This window comes from Mugil cephalus, chromosome 20 (assembly GCF_022458985.1).
Source record: "Mugil cephalus isolate CIBA_MC_2020 chromosome 20, CIBA_Mcephalus_1.1, whole genome shotgun sequence".
NCBI lineage: Eukaryota > Metazoa > Chordata > Actinopteri > Mugiliformes > Mugilidae > Mugil > Mugil cephalus.
Window position 1 is genome coordinate 16,394,323 of NC_061789.1, and position 20,828 is coordinate 16,415,150.

General features: G+C 41.2%; 1 protein-coding gene across 1 annotated transcript; it reads right to left on the bottom strand.

The window, feature by feature from the left end:
* Window positions 1–343: 343 nt before the first annotated feature.
* On the bottom strand, window positions 344–16,083 carry zc3h7a (zinc finger CCCH-type containing 7A). The gene is made up of 23 exons (XM_047572164.1): window positions 15,956–16,083; window positions 14,560–14,665; window positions 13,069–13,108; window positions 12,731–12,934; window positions 10,778–10,936; window positions 10,104–10,184; window positions 9,906–9,959; window positions 9,785–9,824; window positions 9,337–9,674; window positions 8,989–9,244; window positions 8,843–8,871; window positions 8,579–8,723; window positions 8,279–8,437; window positions 7,898–8,103; window positions 5,887–5,987; window positions 4,898–5,079; window positions 4,721–4,794; window positions 4,464–4,597; window positions 2,425–2,530; window positions 2,231–2,339; window positions 1,995–2,128; window positions 1,160–1,323; window positions 344–1,066 (listed from the first exon to the last, which is right to left on the bottom strand). Exons 2-23 carry the CDS (start codon window positions 14,625–14,627, stop codon window positions 877–879), a joined length of 2,973 nt encoding a protein of 990 aa, XP_047428120.1. The 5' UTR covers window positions 14,628–14,665; window positions 15,956–16,083; the 3' UTR covers window positions 344–876.
* Window positions 16,084–20,828: the final 4,745 nt, after the last annotated feature.

A 20,828-nucleotide genomic window follows, 5' to 3' on the forward strand; every position in this document is an offset into this window, starting at 1 on the left:
TCCCCCTTTTTCTGTCCCGACTTTGCCTTGGGTGCGCTGAATGATATGAATTTGTGCATTTCGGGAAAAACCCTACTGCGGTGCGGGCCCGTCGCTTGGAAACACTAAAACAAGGAGAAACCTCAAGGCTGAAAAATGAAGCAATACAAAGAGTCAAAGATTGCCACTTGTTAGGTTGAAGAAGGGAGTTCCATGTTAAAACGAACTTTATAGCAGAAATAAAACAGTGAATGGTGGATGCACTCAGGCTGCCAGCTGTCTACATGTGTTTGTACCACTGTTATAGAGAACTATACTGGGACATTTAGCGACACTCACAGGCTCAATAAAACAACAGTTTCAATAGATTAAAAAACAAGCTTTATTTATGTGGTGCCCATTACATTGGTAACACTATTAGATAAATGGAAAGTGAAAATGACCTGTATTGACTGATTAAAAGAAAACATCGTCAACTGAACTGTTGATTTGAGTAACTGATGCTTGAAACCGTAAAAGTCCATTAACATATACAAACTGCTTGTGAAAGGAATTACTTCAGGTCAACTTAAAGTATCTGAACACGACTCTGATCAAGGTTTACACATGCCGTTTATTGTCACCATTCATTTTCAGGTATTGTACTGACTGGTGCATAGCAAAGCTTCGAGTGTCTTCTACCCCAGTATTTGCTCTTAATGATAACACTCCCGTATTTCTGATCAGAGAAAACCAGCCACCAATCAGAGGGTCGGTCCGGAACGCCCTCCTTTAAATCATGCTGTGATCAGGCACTTCCCTGCGCACATCAGAGGCCCTCACGGATGACCGGACTCGAGACTGTTTGAATACTGCATTATTTGCAAGTGAGCATGAATATTGTTATCATTGCTGTCATTATTTAATGTCTTTAAGCAGAAAACTGTATTTTCCAAAGTCATTGTCATTTGGTGCTATAAGATGATCTTTTCTGGCTTTGGCAAGCTTCATCAAAAGGAATTCCCTGCGCTCCATCCATTCTTTAAGCTCCTGCTCCCCGTGTGCCAGCTTACAGACGCTGTCCTCCGTGCACGTGCCTTTGAGGAACCTGTCAAAGCACACGATCAAAAGTCAACCATCAAAAAAACCAGCGGAACGTGACCGATAACCAGAGACGTGCGCCCGCGTCTGATAATCTCACCTCTCACAAACTTTGAAAGTGCCCGTGGGAAATCGATACTGCCAGCAGTTCTGATCGTCCTCAGAGTTGAAAACTCTGTCTTTGTGTTTTTCCGACGTGATGTGCTGCTGCCACTGCTTCTCGCTGTTGCAGTTCTTACCACACAGCCAACAGTGATTGCCAGCCTGGAAGACAGATTTAGATTTATTTCGAGCTGCTCAGCAAACATTATTCCCTCTAAAAGATTCGCACGGTTTCAACACGAATAGAACAAGTCGGAGGGTGGAGCGCGAGCAGTGCAGATAGGGTTGTAATGTTTATGACCGTCCCCGTTTAGGGAGTGTCTCACCACCAAAGCAAACAGATGCACAACAACATGGACAAGCGCCATGCGTCAGCATCTCTGACCTCAAAACAATGGAACAGCAGGGCTACGCTGATCCAGAGTACACACACTGTGATAGAAATATAATGTACATTTACATTTACGCTCCAAGTTGGTGTAAGAAACCTTTTAAAGATATAATACAGAGCATTTCCAATTATACTTCAATACTATCTATGATAATAAATGGCAGAGTATTAAGGCTGAAAAGTATCATTTCCATACTATATTGTTATATGAAGTGTTGTGTTAAATTATGTTATGACATATTTGAAGAAATGGTTCAAAAGTTAGTGGCAGAAGTCAAACAAAAGATTATTTAACTATTCAAAAAATAACCAATGGACAACATAAGAGAGATTTTCATTTATTTCATCAAAGTTAAGCCGTTTGCGACAACACAAACTAAACCGACTAACCAGCCGAAGCACGTTGAAGCAGCCCACCGCAGATTCCGGCTCAACAACTCACCACTTCCTCCGCGTAGTCCGTGGGCATGTGGATCTGTTTGCCGTTCTCCCTGACCGAGTTGCTGGACGTCTCTTCGCCCCAGCCAGGCTTCTGAGACTGCAGCCACTGCTCATAAAGCTGATCCATATCTGGAACTGAATCACAGGAGGAAATGAGGTGCGCCGCATCGAATGCGAGTTCAGATCCACTAATTGAATTTCGCCGATAAATGAGCCATTCTCTCCGACAATACTCACTGTTGTTTTCCTTCATGTAGGTCCAAAGGTCTCTTTCTTCTATGCTGTGAGCAAATGTGCAATTCCCGATGTACTGACACTTCTTGCCAGCGGTCACGTGCATGCAAATCTAAGAGAACAAAAGAAAAATAAGCGCTTGGGTGACTAATGCTGGAAATCGGAGCCAGAACCGCCAATGAGTGGAGATGATGTACCTCGAACTGCGATGGGATGGGTTTTTTGGTTGGAAGCGGTCTTACAGTCGTCCATTTTTTCCTTTCATGGGAACTTACAAGCACCACCCGCCTGTCTTTCGCCCACCTGAGAAAATAAACAGAAACTGACTTAGTGGTGATGTCAAGACTGATTTAAAAAATACAGTCCAACACCACTAAACAGATTAATAATCGTTTTTGATAGGAATTATATTTGTACGTGTAGTAGCTACAGTATTTACAGTCATGACATGAATGCAGCTGATTCTTTTTAAAACCCAATGTTTGTGCTCTTGATTTTCAGACCATGGACATTTACAATTATTTGAATCGGGTTTATTATTATTATTTAAGGAAACCAAAAGGAAACATCAAGTATCTCCCCCAATCGTAACAAAGCTTGTAGGTGGATACACAACCCATCAGACTGATTTATCTCCTCTGCCATAGATTGTATCGCCTCAGTATAACAACAGTCTCTGTCCTACTGTCAAGTGTTTGCTTGGGAAAGAGCTTAATAACCGCTGCCATTTCCACTCTAAACAACAGACCCCGATGACTGTTCTCTCCCTCCTCTGTATCCGCCATCCACTTCCACCGTTTCCAGCGTCTAATGTCATAGGTTGATCTGAGCACTCTCTCGTCCACTTTTCTGTACGGTCAAGTGGAAACACATCTCCCTGAGACGAATAAAGTCAAAAGCGTAGGTCTTCGACAGGGGGTTTGCGACCCCTAGGGGGTCCGCTGTAGTACTGCAGGTTGGTCACAAAATCTTTGGTTGATTAAACATTTTTATATAGTTTTTTTAATTTTCCTACACTGAAGTTTGGGTTAATTTTTAAGGACACAGTTGCATGGCCTCCCTACACATACATATGGTTGGGGAAAAAAGGAATGTCTAAACCTGTGTATTATTTAAATAGCTTAATATTGAATACAAAATGATAATAATAATGTATATTTATAAGCCAAGTTTAATATAGAACACATGTAATAGGTAGGGGGTCCCTACTTAATCTCTCCAACAGTTTGGGGTCCTTGACCTGAAAAATGTTGAAGACCCCTGGTCTTAAGTGTTTTAGTTTTGACGTACTCCTGTTTATGTTCAATAACTCTGGACATTATGAAGGACCTTCCTCAAGCATAGCTAAAATTATAGGGGGAAACACATTACTTAACACATAAAGTAAGCAGAAAATGAGCGGCCACTCAGCTAAAGTAATCTCAAATCCTTTTAAACTGCAACCAAACCCAGGAAGAAAACAGAAAAATACCATTTAGATGGATCAAGAATAGCCAGAACAGCAAAGACTCAGCCAACAATTAGAGGACACCTATGTGAAGCCAAGCTATCGACAAGAAGCCCCATTGTTGCAAAAGTTAGCAAAGAACACACTGACCGACCTAAAGAGAAATGATGCAACGTTCTGTGGACTGATGAAAGAAAGATTGTTCTTTTGGGCCAGAGGCCCAGACACTGAATTCAAGCCATAGTCCACTGTGAAGCATGGCGGTGAAAGCATCATGATGTGGGGATGTTTCTTGGACTATGATGTTGGGTCTATTATTTCAAGAGGTCACGTTGCCTTTTGTCAAAGAACAAATGTCCCTGAAATAAATGCTTCAACAGGACAATGACCTAAAATACACCAGTAAGGGAGCAGCGCTCTGGTTCCAGACCAACAAGATTAACGTAATCCAATAGAAAATTTGTGGGCCACATCAAAACTGCTGCTTCCGAGGCAAAACCAAGAAACGCAGAGGAACCGTGTTCACTCAGTCTGTGTTCACACACATGTAAAGCGGTTGTCAGAAACAGCGGTTACAGCTAAATATTAGTTCAGCGTTTCATAGGAAAGATAAATTGTCGCTTTATTTTTCAGAAGTGTAAAGAAGCATGCGGACCCTGCTATTTCTGTCAACAGCCTGATATTCCCCTTTTTTTTTTCCACTGTCTGAAAGTAGTGACAGATCTGATTTCTTCCCATATATTTTTTTTCCCCACTGTTACACAAATATACAAAGAGCTAATTACTTACGTGTGTCTTGCCTTGGCTGAGCAATACTTCTTGTTTTTGTCAGCTTCACTTAGTTGACCATTTCTCCAACACTGGCCACAAACAAACATCATCTTCAGATTCGGAGGCCCAAACCGTCTCTGTGCAGTGGAAAGCTGTTGATGAGATTTGAAGGACTGGTTAAAATCTTAAAACCTGTGATTTGATACTGAAAACAAAACTGTACTTATACATAAGTTTAGTGTAGAAACGTATGAATCACTGAGTCCTGGTCATACCTGGGTGCCCTGCAATGAAGCTGTTGCATTCCAAAATTTCTTTGCCTCTTGGACAATACTTTCATGAGTGATACCTGTAGGATAGAGAGTGAAAACAAAAGGCATGAAATATAGTGTACCAGAAAAAAATCACAAAATTGTGGTGGTGTATTATTTATATGTGTAGGACAGTCTCACCAAGCTCATGCTGCATCATCCAGACCTTCAGCTCGATGAGGCTGTGGGCGTAGAAGCAGTCGTCCTCCCTCACGCAGCCGTAGCGGACCTCATGGCGGCACAGATCCAGCTGGGACTGAGGACTCAAGGGTCTAATTTTGGAATACCGGACTGTATTCTCCTTCAAAATGTGGACCAGGCACCTGAAAGACAACTGGGACTATAATACTCAACATATGAGCACATTCCTTAACTTTAATGTCACTCATTCCCAGAATATTTTTACATAACAGGCACAACTTTGTTCAGTGTCCATAAGCCGCTACCTGAAACTCTTCATGTGTCTGGTTTGCTCAGCTTAATTCAGTACTAGCTATATAGCTTTTAAATCTACTTAACATAATTTCAAACTTGTACGCGATATGAGCTGTGAAACGCCGTGTGATGGCACAATGTGTTTACTGTTTTGAGGCAGACAGCTAGCAGCCTGTGACGGCATCCACCTGTCACTCAAAGCCGTCACGCCCTTTATTAAGCTCAGCTTTGAGCCTTGATCTCATGAGGCAAATCAGAATTAACAGCCCCTTCCTAATTTTTTTTCATAAACACGTAAATTGACTATAAAGATCAACCTCATTTTTTAAAAAACTGGCTGTAAACATGTTTACTTCTGCACTCTGACATGGACGTCTATGGGGATCGACTCGCTCTTGGAGCCATCGGAGGGACTGCAGTTTTTGACTTGGTTTTTGCTGAATCTCAACAGTTTAAAAAAAACGCCTCACACAGCAGAAGTTTAAAGTTCTCAACATACTTCAGAAAAAATGATGCAACGTTGAAAAAATGGAAGTGTGTCACTGAGGTTCACTGAGGTTTCAAAAGGAGTTCACAGACTTCCGACAGTTGAGCCGCAGACACAGTTATGTGGAAACCAGGCTAAATTTAAAGTCGTTGAATGACGCGGCAGCAAATCTGTTCTTGTAATGAAACAACAATCATTGGTGACTTACTTATGATCTTCAAAGTCATGCTTTGTCACTGGATGAGAACAGAGGGAGGGGTCATCTTTGTTGGTTTTGCTGATTATTCTTGGTTTATGGTCAAAGCACACCTGCAAGCACAAGTAGCATATTAAAATACATCCATCCAAACTTCAATTAGAATATAAAAATCATTCATGGCCTCTTTGGACGGGTCATTTACACTACAGCAGCTTCTACCATAAAGATCATAAACGTAAGACCATTAGATTTATGCAAGATAAGTTTGATGTTAAGACGAAAACACAAGTTATTTAATCAACTAGTATGACAGCAAGTAAGTAAAACAAACATACCTTCAACAACTAAAGTATATAAAAAAAGAAACCTTTGCATTTCTTATATTCCACTCATCTAATGTGAAATCTTTCCTTTTTCTAATGCTGCTGAATAAGTGCAGATAAGTGATCGTCTGCCATCTCGAAATCATAAGATTGTTTTTTGTGAGAAAAATATTTTAGAGAAGAATCTATTTACAACAAGTGTTTCTCTCCTCGCGATGAAAAACGCTGCCAACAAACATCATCAACAACATCAAGTTTCCGCAGCAGTACTGTGATTACACTCTGTCGTTAAGTACGTTTGTTCTTCAGACTGCACGCTCCATCGGTCCGAATATTGAAACCGGCGCCGCGCGGCCCTTTTAGCACACAGTGCCAAAATATCAAGGGGTTAAAAGTAATTGGATACTGGGCTAGTAAATATTTCTTCCCGCGTGGCTGATTCGGCCCAAACCAGTAGAAAGCTTCTGCTAAAGGAGCTACAGAAAGGGCAGCTCTCAGTTCAAAAGAGCATGGAAACAGAAGCGACTGAAAGTGTGAAGGGAACAAGGAAAAACTTGTGACCCAAAGAATGACCTCTGCTGTCAAACATGGCGGCGGGTCGGTCGTGGCTCGGACACTCAGGGCTAATGGAACCGGTGCACTGGTATCTATTGATCACTACACAGGATGAATGCAGATACATGCACGTCAAAAACTACTTAAAATTAAACAGCCGGAAAGTGTTTCACCCTAAGATGTGGAAAGCAGTAAAGGCTTCAGATAGCCACAACAGGAAAAATAAAAAATAACAAAAAGCCTCAGCTAATGTCAAACGTTTTAGCGACTTATTGACTACTATGTCACTAATATTTTGTTTGACTTGTTTTGTCATTTTTATACGCAACAACTTATTTTCACTGCTTCACTGAAGAGTCAATCGTGGTTTTTCTTTTTCGTTCTTCCTTCCATGTGTAATATACAATCATTACTTCTTCCAGAGTAAAGAGAAGAATAAAGCTGAGTGACTGCAGCTCCATCTGCTGCGTTTCCATTACCGCTAGAAATGCACAAAATATCGCTGATAAAAAAAAAAAAAAAAAAAAAAAAACCTTCAAAACCTCTGAAATATCGCTAAAACACGTTTACGCTCTTATGGGTGTTTTTTTCAGACGTGTTTATGGACATATATCGATGTAACAGTTGATCGCAAAAGTGCGGTGGAAACAGCTTTTTCGCAACTCCCTTTCACCAGCATCACCGGAGACGACGCAGGAGGTCACGTGACCATTTCATTTGAAGTCCATCTGCCTGAAATTGAAGTCTCGCGCGACGAGAATTCTGGGATATTGTGGGACGAGAGTTACAGAAAAACTTTTCAATGGAAACACGTTTATCGAAATGTCGCCTTCATTTTGCGAAAAACTAATGGAAACACAGCTAGTCTCTGTTCTGAACAGTAATGTGCAAAGTGAATGAGAAAGTGTAGAAGAAGAACCAGGTGTGCTGGCACGTATTATGTCTTGTGAAATTACATCAGTAAGAACACTACTAATGTTTGTTTAGATTAAATAAACCGAGCTAATGGAGCAGGGGTACGGTGTCTTAAACTAATCTGAGTGGTGCCGAAGCACACGCAACAAAAAACGTGTCAAACTATCAAAATAATACGCAGGTTATTTTTTATTACGCGCGCACAATGAAATTACATAACTGCTCACCCCACAGAGAAACATGAATATCCCATGATGCTCTTGTAAAATCTTGGGCACGGTCAACCTGACGTTGGAGCTGGGCCCAAAAGGATCGAAGAGCAGTTCTCTCGAGATGAACCCTTTTCGCTCCAAAGTCCAAACATCAATCTCTTCCTGGCAGTATGCAAATGTGCAGTGGCCAGGGTACAGGCACTCTTCTCCAACAGCCACCTCTGAAACAACCAAGGCCACATTTGAGTATAAGCTCTCAGTCCAGACACGACATGTAAATGCAATAAAACCTTTAGCCGGGACAGTTAAAATGTCTTCATATGGAAATAAAACGAAGAAAGTAAACACATTATGTAAAAGCTCAACTACGTTATATTTCAATTCTCCAACAGTCACCTTTGCAAATGTAATAAGGTCCAACATATTGGGTTTTAGTCGGTCTGGGTCGAATGAGCTTCCACGTTTTGTCTGGCGAATGCTTGATTCTGCCGAGTAATACATCCTTTTTGCACTTATGCTCTTCAGTATGAAGTGTGTAATCCAACACTCCGGGGCCTGCGAATGTGAAAATAAGGAAACACCGTTACACCGATTCTAACTCCCCCGCCCCGGAGGACGACGACTAAATCGAGCTCGGCCGCAGGACAACAGAGGAGACGGGGCGAAAACTCCTGCGGTGTCACAACAATTGCTCACCGGTTTTGACGTAGCACATTGAGCAGGCTTGCTTGAATTCGTGTGTTTCGGCCAAGGGGTTCTTTGCCAAATCCACGGCGGTAGTGAGGCCTTTCACGTCAGGCATTCCCACGGCCATTCCCATCGGAGTTTCATTATTGTTGAGCTGTATATATATATATATATACATATATATATTAAAAAAAAAAAAAAAGTACAACATGAGGAGTCAGCAGCCAAGTCTACTCTTCTGATTGGTGATGGTTATTGATAAGCAGCAACTACCTGTGGAATGAACGGACTTGGAGCGAAATCTGAAACGTTGACAGACGGATGAAACACATTAGTGCTCGATTTGAAAGTTTCATTTTCATTACCTACGATATGAGGTCCGAGCAAAACAACACGACAGTGCGGGGAAGATAAAGTACCTCTTTTATAGTCTGATATGCTGAGACTATCCAGCGAGTCCATTGGCGCGTGCAGAGAGTCAAACGTGTCCATACCAAAATAAGTGCTCGACCCCGACTTGTGATACAGAGGCGGGAGGGTTACAGTGCATTGCTGGCCGCTACTGTGGAGAAACGGGTTGATGTGAGACGGCATCAGGAATGGATTTGACATAGAGCTGCCCGAGGCAATACTACTGGTCGGCAAAGGCAGAGGCCCCTTCACCGTGGGAATGACCTGACGGAGGAGACAGAGAAGCAACACTTGTGTTCAGAGATCAGCTCATTGTGACATCACAGAGTCCCCGCGGTTGAGTCCCCCTCACGTACCATGGCCGACTCGGGGCCAGCTTGGTCCAGCAGATCGTCCAGGTCGTCGCCGATGATGTCCGCGTCGAAGTCTTGGCTAGTTTCCAGGATGGGGCAAGGCTTGCTGGCCCTGCAACCGTTCACAAACACGGGGAGGGGGGCTGAGGTGGGCGCGGACACGGGCAGGGGGACGGACTCGAAGCCCGGGGGCTCGCACGGGGCTGCGGACGAGACGGCGTTGTTCGGAGGGAGGTCGTCCACCGCCGTTTCGTTCAGAGGAGGGTGCACCGCCACCGGGGCTTGGATTAGAGCCGGGCCCGGAGTCAAAACGCCGCTATCGTGTGTTAACTGAGGCACTTCTAAAAAAAAAAAAAAAAAAAAAAAAAAAAAAAACACAGAGGAAGAAAAGTGGGTGAGCGACTTTTGTCCTGCGCCCTCGAGTCAAAGCTTCTCAAAGACTGAAACTTACCTATTTCTATATCTTCAACTGAAGCTGAACCGTGAGTAGACTGAAAGTAAAAAGAGGTCATTGATCATCACGTTTCTCTGCAGAGTACGGTTACACATTTTATGTTGTAGATGCTTCTTACCTTCTCACACGATACATCTTGATAACTTGATCCTTTCATTACATTCAAGGCGGGCTGTTAAAAGGAAAAAAAAAAAGAAATCTTCTTCACACTGGGACATACGTCTCAATTTTAAAGCCGTGAATTTAAACTTGTCATGAGATCATCATGTAGAGTCAGAGGGTTCTCATTTTCCCCAGAAAGTGCCACGGTGCATACCTTACTCCTCACATAAGCTTTGCGGATTTTCAATCCCAAAATTTTGGCAAGGTCCTGAGTCAGCTGTGTGACGCTGGAATCCTGAGGAAGAGACACAAACGAACAGCTGCTCAAGGCCGAGAGAAAACAGAATGCGCGTAGAAGTGCAATTAAACAGAGGCGCAATTCCTCCCCGCTGCACAAGCGCTCAACTATCACACAAATACTTGGCAGCGCGTTACAGGTGCACAAGTGAAACCTGACGCGTTCTAACACAAGAGCCCTTTGTGACTCTTACGCTGTTTGGTTTATGTTGAAACAGCTTCAGAAAGGTGGACGTGTAACTGTGTAATCACTGATTAAATTAAACACTTAAATGTTTGTTGTTTAGCCTCGGCCACTTATTAAAATGGGGTTGTCAAAAATAATAGCAACATGTGTCAGTACAACACAATGCAGTTCCATAGCTTGGCCGTTAAATAGAAGGCATTTGTTTATGCCTTATTGTGTATTTGTAATAAAGAATGAAAAGAAATGTAATAAATCATGACGGCACAAATCAACGGCTGTAACATCTCCACGGACAGACTGTTTATGTTTATCTATAATTTCCAACTTAAGCTAAAGACGGAGTTGTCTTTTTTTCCACGGTTGGATAGATCCACTTATTAAAATATGCCTGTGTTCCACCTTACCTGAGGCACTGCTAGAGAACATTTGGCAACAGCCTCATAGGCCTCTTGATGTCTCCCCATCTCTTTCAAGGCTTTCGCTTTTCTGTACAGGGCTTTGTAGTTCCCCTCGTTCAACTGGAGAGCTCTTTCACAGTCTTCTAGTGCTTGGTCATACAGTCCCTATGAAAGAAAAAAAGTAAAAAAAAAAAAATAAATAAATAAATAAAAAAAATGCGGCAAAGTCAAGAAAAGCCTCTGTAGCGCTGCAGTGAACAAAGAACAAGGAGGCTGTTCTTTGATCGTAAATTGACTTTACATGCTGAGTGCGTTCAGTCAGGTATGCGTGTGGCCTCCCTGAACGCAGCAGAGTGTTTTTACGGTCATGTGACATGACTCAGTTCAGACAAACGCCACCAGGGAAGAGAGGCTGAATGTTCTTCTAAAAGCACCTGTTTTCCCACAACAGAAGTTCTTTTTTTTTTTTTTTCTTCACCAAATGAAACTTTCTCATCTTGTTTTCAAAGTGTGGTGTTTACTCCATACTTTTGTTCTGACAATAACAACAGGTCAGCGTCATCCTCCAGGTGAATCGTTAACATTTTCATAAAACAAGAAACCATCATTAACGACGTTTGCTTTAAAAGGGAAACATTTCATACCTGAGGGAATTCATTTGCTTGCTTTAGTTTCGAATTAGACGAGAAACAATTGCATGTCTGTGCTGAAAGTAATTATTATGTGGAGCATTTTCACCTTGAGGTTGCCAGGCAACCAGCAGTAACTCCATGTAGAGGCCGTGCCTAGCCAAAAACCAGATTGGCACCCCCAGTAAAACCATGTATTCTTCCATCTGCTGTTTGTATGGTTGTGATGGATGATGAGATATAGCATGTTAGTTAATGGGCTCGAGACGTAAACACTGTTTACAGTCATTGCACTGACCTGGCCTAACCAGCTGCTAGCTGTAGCTTCACGCTACAGATGTGAAAGAAAATAAATGACACTTGGCATAAAGACAAAAATACTTCCTCTACTGCATCACCAATCATACGCTTCATGATTAGAATTACTGGAAGTCAAGAGAACAGTAATTACGACTGTTCGTCTTGTATTCTCTCTGCCCTTTCATACGCTACGGTTTCCTGACTGAACAGAGTTCACCTACGCATATACAATTATATGTAAAACCTCCTACACAGTCAGTTCACTGGCTTTGTTCTGTCACTTGTAACATATACATTTCCTGAAACACTATTATTTTAGGCCAAACACTGAACATTATGAAGAAATGAACAGATGCGAGTTAAAATCTATTTAATAACAAGTTTTCCCTGTGATGCACTGTCAAAAACAAGATGGCTAAAACTAGAGCAGGTCACTGCAGCAGTCAGGCCAGTGTTTTTATTAGGACATTGTGTATGCAAGGTAGCGTCAAAGGAAATTTAAAAAAAAAAATAGATTGTTACAGTCAGCCACACCCCATAATAACAATAATATGAAACTACCTTGCATGTCTTTGGGCGAAACAACACCGTCAAACAGGAATTGCAATCTATAGTCGTGTCTGGAAACACATGCACGCTCTGCAACTCGAGTACACGGACGTACTTTGGGCAGAAAAAGTGCAAAGTGATGTTTTGTGATTGAGTTAAGATTCAATAAAGTCCCGCTTGTATGGTGCCTGGTATTGTTCCAGTCATTTCTGGCAGATGATACGTCAGAGCACCAGCGAAAAACAAGTTTTCTGTTCGCAAACTGAGGACAGTGAAGGGGACACGTAGGAAACCCTGCTCCTTCACACATGACGTACAGTCGTGAACATCCGCGCAGGTTTTACCATCTATAATTTAGCTTTCCAACACTTCGTTTTTCATTGTCTTTGTCATTCAACAACATATGTAAACTAGGAGCAAAGGCTACAACAACAACAATAGTCAAAGTGGCTGATGAGGATAAAGTTCAGCGGCTACTCACCGGAACAATATTTAGGTACGCAGCAGCTCGATTTGCATACAGTTTTTCAAGTAAACCTGTTGGAACACAGATGTCTTCAGTGTCTGCGTAATCTGCAATGCTCAAGGCTTCAGTGTACATCTCGATGGATTTTGTCCATTCCCCTTCTTTAAACACGTCGTTTCCTTCTCCAAACAGGTTCCACACGAGGTCCTTAATGAACACCTGGGAATTTAATAAAAGTGGGATCAATACACAAATTGCAGACCTTTTATTTTGGCTTTTATGTCACCTACCCCATATCCTTAAATTAGATCAATGGGTCATGGAAAAGCCACGTTCAAATTTGCATGGCTTACCTCATACTGGTCTTGACTTCCTGGAAAAGGAAGGGTTGATCTAAAAGCAAAAAGTTATAAATGGGAGTCAGCAATTCTTTCTCATATAAAAAACACACACACACATATATATATATCATACTAGCCTTAAAGTTAATATTTAATTATCTAGACAGCCTGTAAAGCCAGGGTTTTTGTACGTCACTGATTCTGATTTCTAATTCCAAGAAGGAAAAATGAGGTTACAGTAACCGTCTTATGTAGTATCAGTTTACTCCTACATATGGTGATTCATGCCATAACATGTCATGCTTGAAAAGTAAGTTGAAAAAAAAAAAAAAAAAAGTGCCAAGTTATGCTGCTTTACCGCTCAGCTCCTATTGGCCTTGTGAAGTTCTACTTCCTGGTTTGAAAACTGGACTATCAGAGTAGTTCATTTTAATCGGGCCACGCTGAGCTATCGCAACAAATGGAGCTGTGACACAAAGGTGAATGAATTTTGGAACAGAAGTTTAGGATAACAGCTGCACTATGCCAAACTGTTCCTGAACTAATTGCACTTCCTGCCTGCCTGGCTGTTCTCTTTTGAATACATTTGTAGCATCAGTCATTTGCTTTGAGTGTTTCATGATCACGAGTCCCATCAACGTATTTACTAAAACAACAACGTTAAAGCGGCGGAGTACGTGTATAAATCTTTACACACTGTGGCGTTGCAGTATTTTAAGTATCACTTGTGTTTTAAGGACACAGAGTGTTGTCCAGTTACAGGAAATAAAATATGAATCTGCCGTGTACAGCCCTAACATTATATATAGACAAAGTGAAAGCCTTCCTGATTGGAGAGCACACACGGTTCAGTTGTGTTTCTTTAAAAACAGGACTAAAGTCGTCTGTAATCTGAATGACACCCTGCTTATCTGTGACTGGTGTGGCATCGTATATGATATTTATGGCATTTGACATTTTGGCAAGTGGATACTTGTCTGCCAGTTCATTATAGGTACACTAATATAACAGTCCTGCACTTAATCCTCCTTCATGACTGTTATAATGTTCAGTTTATGTTGTGAGAGCATCAGAAAGGTGGTCATTTAAATCCAGGAGGATGCTGTTAAAGTTCTGTCAAGATTACAAAATAATAGAAACATGCATTTGTTTACATCTGAATACTTGCAAGTGAGTGTATTTCATATAAAATGTTGGATTGGGAGAGTGCACTGAACAGACTGATGCAATGATGTAAAATCCTTGTTGAGTCATGCAGTTTACAGACTCCATTGCAACAAGTTATGTTAGTTACAGTAAACCAGGAAATCCCCCATCGCCGAGTTTAGCACGTGACCGGGAAAAACATGAAACTGTGGTGAGCTGGTAAATGTCAAACACTGATCAAAATAGTTGCCAGTCAGCCTCCCGTGTATCAGCCGACCACTCGTGGCAAATCTAAAGCAGACATGGCAACAAGACAAACAACGCGCTGTAGCAGCCAGTGACCTGAACAACACTTACTGGATGAACTGTAGGCCTTTCTGAATCTCCTGCCAGCGGCTCCTTCTGTCCTGACACGCTCCAGACATGCTTGCGTGTTTAAATATCCCCTCTCCTCAGTCAGCACCTGAAAACATGCAGTTTGGTATTGAAGTATGAAAAAAAAAATCTAAAATAAATACAATTCTGTGACAACCAAACTTCCTCGATATCTGTCATTCAACAGATTGACTGACAGTTCCTTCACTCCGACATTATGTCACTCTGTCTTTGGAGAGCCTCTCTCTGCTTGCTTTCAAAATACGAGCAGCTTCCGCATTCAGTAATGACGACACGTTTGTAGTTCCGGACATTAAGGCTGAACATTTCTGTTTGCTTGCGAGGGTATAACGTTAAAAAACACAGATAATGGGCTGTTTTTTTACGACAACTTTACACGGAACACTTCAAATCTGAAGTTGTGGGCGATAAACTGAGAAGTTACCGGCTTCGGGGAACTATTAAAACTTAGCATCCTAAAACAGGAGCTCCATTATCGGACAACTGTTCGATGGCACGAACACATATTTGTTCTACAAAGTCGAGAATTGCAACCACATACTAATAAAAGGCTTTTATTTTGCGTGCCATAAACTTGTAAATAAAGTATATTGTGATCGCGTGCTTGTTGTGATATGATATGAAGTGAAGTGAAGGACTGTTATCACAAGGCAGATGATACCAAATGAAGACGTCAAGCCAAGCTCGTCATAAATAAGCGTTTATGCCAGTACGGACACAGTACTTCACAAAACTTACTCAACACTGATTTCTAACCATTTCTAATCCGATGTCGATCTCGGTTACAGAAACAGATGGTGATGTTCAGGCGGTCTTTAGGAGGTTGCGCCCATCATGTCTGGTTAGCAAAGGCAATTTTTACTTTATTCTTGGATCTTTTTGTGTGTTTACAAAATTCCCTCGTTACACAATCCAGTCTCCTTAGTGCTGATGGACTGTCTATGGAGAAACACGCGTTTTAAATTAAGTTTCATGGGGGAGGAAGCGCCTAGCAGGGTCGTCCGATAATGGACGCAGTACATTTAGCGCACGTGTATTACCCGCGGCCGGGGACCGTCACATCATCTTCTGCTAGCAAAGGTTAGCAATATCTGGCTTTAACAATTTATCAGCCGGCGCCACAATGTTATCTCAGCCGGGGACATGCGGGGGTTTAACCCCGGTGTCGAAAAGACGCGAACCTAACCAGCGACATAACGCTACCCACCTAAGTTTCTAGGAAGTAGACTGAACCTAACAAAGCATAGGCATGTCCAAGTTAAACTAGTTCCTCAACGCCAACAATAGCGGGCTGTAGACGTCTAGTTCCTGGCTTTAGCACAAACAGTATTTAAAAGCGGCTATAGCCCAAACTTACATGAATGTGTCTTTGTTCCAAACAAACCGTACGTCGGTTATATAAATGGAGGGAAAGTGGTTTTTCCTTTCAGCTAAAAGAACTTAGCTCAATGTGCTTTGTCGCTGAAGGCCGCCCTTTGATTCTTCTTCTACTGTAATATGAGGAAGCGCTGGCATCGACGCCATTGTGCGCGGGTGCCCTCCTCAGGCGGTGGGAGGACATGGGAACATTACACAAAAAGCGATAATAAACACACATCATTTATATATATAGCGGGTAAAATAAATATTGAACACATCACAATTTTTCATAGTACATATATAATTCTAAACGTGCTATTGACATGAAATCTTCACCAGTTGTTGGTAACAACCCATGTAATCCATACGTAGACTTCGACTTAGAGCAAATGGAAAATAAGTTAATCGTAATAATGTAAGATAACAGACGGAAAAAGTATTGAACAAAGTAAGTAAGCAGAAAGGGAGGCAGAAAAAGGCATGGAAAGCCAAGACACCAGCTGAAATCCATCAGTGAACAGAAGCCACCCTGCCCCTTGTCAGTGCAAATGAATATCAGCTGTTTCAGTCCAAACTGATGGCCTATAAAAAGGTGTGTCATTATGGCATTGGTTATAGGTCATAGGATCTCTAAACTTCTGAATGTTCTAGTGTCCACTGTCTGGGGTCATAATCCGGAAGTGGAAAGAACATCATTTGACCATAAACTAGGTGCTCCTCGCAAGATTTCTGACAGAGGAGTGAAAAGAATTATGAGAAGAGTTGTCCAAGGGCCAAGAAACACTTGTGGAGAGCTTCAGAAAGACCTGGAATTAGCAAGAACAATTGTTTCAAAGAAAACAAAAAGCACTGTACTCACCGGCCATGGTCTGTATGCACGCTCACCACAGACTCCATTCTGAAGAAAAAGCACGTTGAAGAAACGTTTAAAGTTTGCTGCACAACATTTGGACAAGCCTGTAAAATACTGGGAGGACATAGTCTGGTCAGATAAAAGCAAAATTGGAAACTGTTTGGATGCCATAACACACACCATGTTTGGAGGACAAAATGTACTGCACATCACCCCAAAAACACCATACCGACAGTGAAGTTTGGAGGTGGGACCATCATGGTGTGGGGCTGTTTTTCTGCATATGGTACTGGCAAACTTCATATAACTGAATGGAAAAATGTACCGAGACATTCTTGAGAAAAATCTGCCGCCATCTACCAGAATGATGATGAAACAAGGGTGGACATTTCAGCAAGACAACGATCCTAAACACGGAGCCAAGGAAACTCTCAACTGGCTTCAGAGAAAGAAAATAAAGCTGCTAGAATGGACCAGCCAATCACCTGACTGGAATTCAACTGAAAATCTATGGAAAGAAGTAAAAATCTGAGTTCATAGAAGATGCCCATAAAACCTTCAAGATTTAAAGACGGTTTGTGTGGAAGAATGGGCCAAAATCACACCTGAGCAATGCATGTGACTAGTTTCTCCAAACAGGAGGCGTCTTGAAGCTGTCATTAACAACAAAGGCTTTTGTACAAAGTATTAAATATCAGTAATCGTGTTCAATACTTTTTCCCTGTGTCGTGTCACATTATTACACATAACTTAATTTCTGAACTTATTTGTTTTGGTTTCTTCCTATGTCTCTTCTATGTTGTGATTGTGTGTGTGTGTGTGTAAATATATATATGTGCCTTTGGTGGTTGCTGCCTTTGAATAACATAATGTACATAAGATTTATGTCTAAGCTTAAACCAGTTTCCACAGAGGCTGACTGACCACAAAGCTCATCGCATTCTTAAGATTTTCTTTCCCCTTCCCTCATTAAGAATAGTTGGATCTATGTATATGTCTGTTTCTCATCCTTTATTTTTTTATTTATTTCTTAAAGTCTAATTTATGTTGTACAGATGGTTCAATATTTTTTATGCTTATTGAAGTTCTGTGTTTTTTGTACAAGCGAGAAAATTCCTTGTAAGTTGCACACATACTTGGCCAATAAAACTGATTCTGCACAAACTAGTGTGACAGTGAATTCTAAAGGTTTAATTTCCCGTTGCAGCTTAAATAGGTGTTGAATTAATCATAGTTATTTGAACTTGTTTTGCTTTCTTTTGAGTTTGCTTTTGATACTTAGCTTTCAGACTTGTAGCCCACTCATCATTTTTGCAGTATTTACCCTTTGCTGTTTATGTGCTATGAAGACAGACAAAAATTAATGTTTTGATTTAAAATCACTTTTGATGCCCAACCTTGAACATCAGAGGATGCAGTCAATCAAAGCTAACACTGTCTGTTCTTCAAACTGACTAATATTTGCAGGATTTTTTTGCATTAAACTGAAAATCTTAGTCTTAGAGTGATTTTCAGATCTTTTTATCATTGTAAACAGGTATTAACAAACTATTTCCATTCAGGCAGCTGAGGTGAGCTAAAGCTTGATTTTCTTATTTCTATAAGTATCCAGTTAATGAATGTCAGACTGATAGTTTCAGTTTAAAAAAATAAATAAAACATTAATGGGATTTTATACCTATATCTGCATGAACACACATACTCGAGGGTGCTCTATAGCAGGGCTGTCAAACTTGTTTTTGTACAAGGTCCACATACAGTCCATCTGATTTCCATGGAGCCGGATCAGTAACAGAACAGCATAAGAACCTGTAAATAACAACGCTTCCAAGTAGAAGTACATTATGAAAATATTAACATTTAATTAACCATCCCTTTTACACAACGTTTGATGAAAACAACCTGAAGAACTTAACCTCAACCTTAAGAAAAATAAGTTCAATTTTGCCACATCGCTGCCATCTACAGTTCAAATTAGGAATAACAGATAATCTTATAGCTAAAGCTAGAAGAGCTGTCCTCTGATAGAGTGGGTCCAGGGGCTGGGACAAGTGGCGACAGAAAATAAATGAATGAGTGAGTTACTTTTATTGAAAAATGACTGCTAATGTCTTCTATGTCATTTTTGCACTTTGTAAATTCATCCCACACGGGCAGCTTGGACCCCCTGGAGGGCCGTTCTTGGCCCACAGGCCACATGTTTGACACCCCTGCCTTGCAGTGTCCATTCTAACACAATTATTACTTTTATTCCAATTTATTAAGGTTATAATAATCAGCATATTCACATTTTGTTTCTTTGCTCAGGGAAAGTTAAAAAAGATGATCATACAATGGAACATTAATAAATGGAGAAAAATACAGTACAAAAATATACTGTGCCATACTAAACACAGTTTAGTCTGTTAGCAACAGGAATTTTTGTCACTCGTTTGCTCTTAAATCATTAATGGGAGAATATTAGTGTTTTTTGCTGCAATATAATCAGAACAACACTCAGCTTGCCTTCTCACTCATTTAATCAAACGGTAAAAGACGTACAAGTTTTCTCGAAGGCTTCATCGTGCATTGCGTTTTCTGTTCAGTCCATTGCACGTTTATTAAAGTGGCACATTGCTTTTTCATCCACGTGCGTTCAGCCTGATTTGGTTGGGTGTAAGGCTGGATGTACTGTGGTATTGGACGTGTTCAGATACACAGGAATTAAAGGATGTGCCTCACGTTGCGGCGCAGTCATCCAGCAACTGCCTGGAGGCGGCGCTTATCTCACATTCTTTAGAAGCATTACCAAGGAACTGATTCAAAAAAAAAAAAAGAATAACAAAAGAAAGGAAAGGAAAAATGCGTCCGCAGTTATCCAAACCCCAAGCGCGTATCTTTTATGATTTAGCTGCCCTGACATTATGGGTGACAATGTACTTGAGTACAACAGAGCTGAGAATATACTTCCAGAAAACATAATAAAAAGATGAAAAGCGAAGATACGGCGAAGTTCATGCTATTTCCAGATCAGGACTGAAATTTGTCAGCCAAACAATTTCAGCAGTTAAGCCCAGACACTTGGAGCACTGTTCAGTAAATCATACTGACAACTACGATAGCTACAATATGTGCTGAGAGTTGGTCCTGTCCACCCCTCTCACTTGTTTATTTACTGGGGAAGAGGACGGGAGACAGGCATGAGTGGATCTCTTTATAATTATGGAAGAAAGGGTATATTATTAGAGTATAATTACCGTAATTATCTAGTCTGGGTGCATTTGTTGTAGGAACTGGAGCCTCACACAACAAAATATGGCTCACAGTCCCTACACATGTGCTGTGTAAGCAGATACTAAAGTTTCAATATGGCAGGTTTTAATGTAAATAAATATTTGTTCAGTTACAATTTGTCAGCGTAGCAAATAATAGAATGGACATTGAGACTATGGCTGAGTGACAAATTTGTAAAATCTTTTCAGTTACAGTATTCAGAAGTGAGCGTCCGTGGAGACATTATCGTAAGTGGACAGTGGGCGGAGCTGACATTTGACCGACAGACAACAGCTATGTTTACATGGACAATATTTGCTCAGCCTGATTGAAATCATTGTGATTGGAGAGTCCAGCTTAATCGTTCCACACAGACACCAAATAAAATGACCTAATGAGACGTACAGCATGTGTTTACATGCACCAGCGCAACTCATGATACAACTACCACCACGTTTCCGTACTTCCCCAAAAATGCCCGAATCTCTTGGCGCGGCGTCCCCCAGACTTCATCGGTCACTACCAACACGGCAGGAAAGTATACACCGATCAGGCACAACATCCTGACCACCTTCCTAACATTGTCTAGGTCTCCCTTGTGTCTCCACAACACTTGTGACTCATCAGAGAATGGACATGGACCTTCTGAAGGTGGCAACAGAATGATGTTAGCGGGCCTATCGTCCCACAAGTACTTGATCAGTTTGGGATTTGGAGGCCAGGTCAACACCTTGTGCTGTTTTTTCTTTTCTTTTTGTTGTTCCTA

What these genes read in the sequence shown, in the direction of transcription:
- zc3h7a (XM_047572164.1), bottom strand. Translation starts at nt 14,627, where the DNA reads ATGTCTGGAGCGTGTCAGGACAGAAGGAGCCGCTGGCAGGAGATTCAG. An exon ending in GAAGTCAAGACCAGTATGAG is followed by an intron (nt 12,935 to 13,068) that starts GTAAGCCATGCA and finishes TTAAATTCCCAG; the next exon opens with GTGTTCATTAAGGACCTCGT. An exon ending in CAAGTCCGTTCATTCCACAG is followed by an intron (nt 8,724 to 8,842) that starts GTAGTTGCTGCT and finishes ATATATATACAG; the next exon opens with CTCAACAATAATGAAACTCC.